Consider the following 5,000-nt stretch of genomic DNA (forward strand, 5'->3'; position numbering starts at 1 on the left):
CTCCTCCTAGGGTTTTGGAGATAGAGCCCATAACCATATATATTCTGATACCCTATCATTCCAGGTACTTGGATAACTATATTTCAGCTCCAAAAAATATATATATTTGGTTAGGGTTAAAGGTCAAAGTTAGGTGGGGTATGGTTAGGTTAGGGATTATTCACGAACTCCTCCTAGGTTTTTGCAGATAGATCCCTATAACCATATATATTCTGAAACCTTATAACCCAAGGTGCTTGGATAACTATCTGTCATTTGTCTGTCTATTTGTTTGTTTGTTTGTGCACAAACTCCTAGGGTTTTGGAGATAGCCCCCCATAACCATATATATTCTGATACCCTATCATTCCAGGTACTTGGATAACTATATTTGATTAAAAAAATAATTTTGGTTAGGGTTAAGGGTTAAAGTTAGGTAGGGTATAGTTAGGTTAGGGATTATTCATGAACTCCTAGGTTTTTGCAGATAGACCCCTATAAACATATATATTCTGAAACCTTATAACCCAAGGTACTTGGATAACTATCTTTCATTTGTATCTACTATAATAGAGTAGTAGCTTCTGTCTGTCTGTCTGTTTGTTCACGAACTCCCCCCAAAACCATATATATTCACCATAACCCAGGCTACTTGGATAAGTATATTTTATTTCCAAAGGGCATCTCCCTCCTCAATTTGATTTTTTCTTACTTTCTTAACATTTTTTTTTAGCATTTGAGTTATATTGATACGTGTAACTTTTCTCCACAAAAATTCTATCAAAATTAAAATGATCATCATTTGCCCGGAGCAACGCGCGGGTAATTTGGCTTGTATATATATATATTTGCAAAAAGGGGTATAGTACTTTTTCATGCATTTCCCCAATACACACAACATACATCCCCACCACATTGACACACAGAGGTCTAAGCTTGCACATAATTTGTTTACATAACCTATCCTTCGCAGGCGGCGCTCAACATGCACAGCTACCTGGACACTCTGCAGAAGCAGCTCCTTCCGAAGGAGCTTCAAGTGCACAAGGACAGCGCCGAGGATGAGCCGGTCCCAGTACTCGCCCTTGACCCGAAGGATCCCAGAGTTGCTCAGGCCGGAGAGGAAGCCAGCCTTGACCCTTACACGGTAAGAGGCCGATGGACAGAAGCGCTTGTGAACCTGCGGCTCGTAATGCCAATGGTGAAGGGGAGTGGGAGAACTAGAGGAAGTCTTGGTGTGTGTGTGTGTGTATGTGTGTGTGTGTGTGTGTGTGTGTGTGTGTGTGTGTGTGTGTGTGTGTGTGTGTGTGTGTGTGTGTGTGTGTGTGTGTGTGTGTGTGTGTGTGTGTGTGTGTGAATTTTAGAGATTCCTAAAAGAGAGAATCTACACTTCCTTCACTGTGCCTTTTTGAATGTCTCCTCTGCCGGCTTATTAAGTTTCAGAGCCAAGTGTCCTTCAATTTTTTTTTTTTTTTTTTTTTTTCAATTTACGACAGTCTCGGAGATATTGTGTCTACCTTTCCTTCTTCCTTACCACACCAATGACCTTCTCTCTCTCTCTCTCTCTCTCTCTCTCTCTCTCTCTCTCTCTCTCTCTCTCTCTCTCTCTCTCTCTCTCTCTCTCTCTTTCTCTCTCTCTCTCTCTTTTATTATTCTCTCTCTTACACTGCGGCCGACCTTGAAGCCTTTTTTTTTCTCTTCCTTTTTTTCTGAAATGTCCTTCAATGACGTTGCTGTTCTTCAGCGTTCAACACAAGCCTATTGTCATCACTCCACCTCTCACTCTTCCTTCATATCTCTCTCCTTTTCTCCTCTTCTTGCTCTCTTCCCGTCTTCTCTTTATATCTTTTTCTGGGCCAGCGTGATAGACGTCGGCTACAATCATCTCCTTCGTAGTCCCCGAGGGTCTGGCCCTCGGTCCCCGGAGTGGGCCCAGGACCTCTTTCGTTCAACTTTGATTAGGTGAACTGACAACCGGTGACTGATCCTCTCTTTCTCTTCCTCTTCGTCATCCTCTTCGTCTTCCTCCTCTCTCTCATCTACAAAGGATTACAAAAAAAGAGCACGCTGACAGGAGACCTTTAGGTCTGATGCGGAAAAAGAAAAAACAAATAAACAAATAAACATAAATAAACAAGTAGATAAAAGAATGAGATAGATAGATAGATAATGATATATGATAAACAAACAAAAATGACCATAGTTTATAATAAATAAATAAATAACAAAAATAAACAGGTAATTAATAATAAATAAATAATTATCTCCTCATCCTCACCCTCATGCTCATCCTCATCCTCATCCTCTTCCTCCCCTTCCTCCTCTTTCCTTCCCTTCCTCCTCTTCATCTTCTTCCTCCTCTTCCTCTTCCTCCTTTTCTTCGTCTTCCCCCTCTCCCTCCTTTTCCTCCTCTTTATCCTCTTTCTCCTCTTCTTCCCCTTCCTCCTCTTTCTCCTTTTCCTCCCCTTCCTCCTCTTTCTCCTCTTCCTCTCCTTCTTCCTTTTCCTCCCTTCCTCCTCTTCCTCTTCCTCCCTTTCCTTCCCTTCCTTCTTTTCCTCCTCTTCCTCTCCGTCCTCCTCTTCCTATTCTTCATTTTCTCCACTTCACCATCTTCCTCTTCATACTCTTCCTCTTCTTTATTCTTTTCCTCTTGTTCCTTCTCTTCCTCCTCTTCATTCTCTTTCTCTTCTTCCTCCTATTTCATTTTTTCTTCTCTTCCTCCTCTCCATTTTCTTCCTCTTCTTCCTTCTCTCCCTCTTTTTCCTTCTCTTCCTCTTTTTCCTTCTCCTCCTATTCATCCTCTTCTTCCTCTTTCTCCCCTCCCTCCCCTTCCTCCTTTTCCTCTCCTTCCTCCTCTTCCTACTCTCACTACTCTTCTTCCTCTTCCTCTTCCCTATCTTACTCCTCTTCTTCCTTTTCCTCCTCTTCACCCTCTTCCTCATTCTCCTCTTCATCCTCATCCTCTTATTCCTCCTCTTCCTCCTCATCCTCTTCTTCCTTCTCTTCCTCTTCTTTCTCATCATCTTCCTCTTTCTCCCCTTCCTCTCCTTTCTCCTTTTTCTTTAATTTCTCATCTTCGTTTTCCTCCTCTTTATCCTCTTCCTCCTCTTCCTCCTTTTCATCCTCTTCCGTCTCTTCCTCTTCCTCCTCTTTCTCTTCTTCCTCCTCTTCCTCCTCTTCTTCCTCTTTCTCCTCTTCCTCCCTTTCTTCCTCTTCCTTGTCTTCCTCTTCTTTATCCTCTTCCTCCTTTTCTTCCTTTTTCCCCTCTTCCCCTTCTCCTCCTCCTCTTCCTTTCCCTCCTATTATTGATAATACACTTCGTTCCAAAAAGTATCCGAACTTTGTTCATAAGATATACTCTTATCCAGATACAACAGACTTACCCTAATATCGTTCAAAGTAACATGGTTTCTGGGTCGTACCCAGGACTCATCGCCAGTGATCAGTATATTGAGGAAGTTGGAATCGCTGTTCATAGTCTCCAGCCTGTCCTGTACGATCTCCAAAAAGAGTTGCTTCTGCTCAATCGTTAGCAGCTTTGGTACGAACTTCGCTGAAATTTTCCTGAAGCCCAAATCCTTCTTCATAATCAAATGAACGGATTTAGTTCTGACACCCACCTCGTCTGCAAGTTATCTGATCGTGATTTGATGATCCTGCATCACCAGGATCCTCAATTGGTTAATGATGATTTCATTTCGGGATAATGAGGGCCTACCATAGCGTACTTCACTCTCCATTGAGGTACGGCCACCTTTGAAGCGGTTGTACCACTTCTTTACCTATGTGGTCCCCATTGCCTCGTCCCCGACGACCTGTTGGATCTTACAGATCGTTTCCACCAAGCTTTACACAAAATTTTATGCAATACAGTTGTTCAAGTTTTCCCGTCATTTGATCAAAAACGGAAATCCGACGTCGCTTACTTACTGTGCACGTCCTCACTCGTTGGCTTCATCAATGATATCACATTTTCTATAATATTGTGTAATACCGATTTCTATATAATGTTACTGATCCTGTGCAATACCAACATCAGTATGAATGACTATACCAACACCAATATTAATACAAATACCAACACCAATACCATCACCAATATATATATACCAACACCAATACCAATACATATACCAATACCAATAACGATACAATTACCTATACCAACACCAGTATTAATACCAATACCAATATCCGTAACTACACCAATAACAATACCTATACCAGTACCAACACCAGTACCAACACTAACACTAATACTAATACTAACAACAATGTTAATACAGTTGTCAATACTAATGCTATTACCAATACCAATACCAACACCAATACCAACACCAATACTAACACCAATACCAACACCAATACCAACACCATCATTAACAATCACACTAATACCAATAACATTGCTAATAACAATACCAATGTCAATACTAGTACTAATATCAACACCAATACCAACACCAATACTAACACTAATACCAATACTAATACCAACACCAATACCAGCACCAGTACTAACACCAATACCAAGAATAATACCAACACCAATACCAACAACATCAATAACACTAACACTAATACCAATTACAATGCTAATGCCAATACCAACACCGATACCAATAACAATACCAACACCAATACCATCACTAATATTAGTACCAATACCAACACCAATACCATCACTAATACTAGTACCAATGCCAATACCAATACCAACACCCATACCAACACTGTTTGTAGAACACCGAACTGGTATACAAAGCGACTGCATGAGCTCGAATCCTGGCCAGTTCATTTACTTTCATTATCATTTGCTTTCGTATTATTATCCTTCTGACCTTCCTCGGCGTCCTCCTCTTCTCCTCCTCCTCCTCCTCCTCCTACTCCTCTTTCTACTTCGCATTACATCCACGTCTTCTTGCCATTTATCTCATTCTCCTTGTTTGTTGTCTTTTTCTGTCATTATTATAATTTATTTTTATTTACATATTCATTTATCCATTCATTTATTAATCTAT

The 5,000-nt window shown here is 40.8% G+C and overlaps 1 protein-coding gene across 4 annotated transcripts in view; it reads left to right on the forward strand.

Moving 5' to 3' along the window:
- The window catches only part of LOC143028129 (anoctamin-10-like), a 211,495-nt gene that overhangs the window by 181,037 nt on the left and 25,458 nt on the right, over window positions 1-5,000 (forward strand). For all 4 annotated transcript variants that reach the window (XM_076189762.1, XM_076189765.1, XM_076189764.1 and 1 more), the window contains one exon: window positions 953-1,126. In XM_076189762.1, the coding sequence (XP_076045877.1) occupies window positions 953-1,126 (174 nt within the window). The remainder of the gene's footprint in view (window positions 1-952; window positions 1,127-5,000) is intronic.

This window comes from Oratosquilla oratoria, chromosome 9 (genome assembly GCF_046742065.1).
Source record: "Oratosquilla oratoria isolate Oo_2021 chromosome 9, ASM4674206v1, whole genome shotgun sequence".
NCBI lineage: Eukaryota > Metazoa > Arthropoda > Malacostraca > Stomatopoda > Squillidae > Oratosquilla > Oratosquilla oratoria.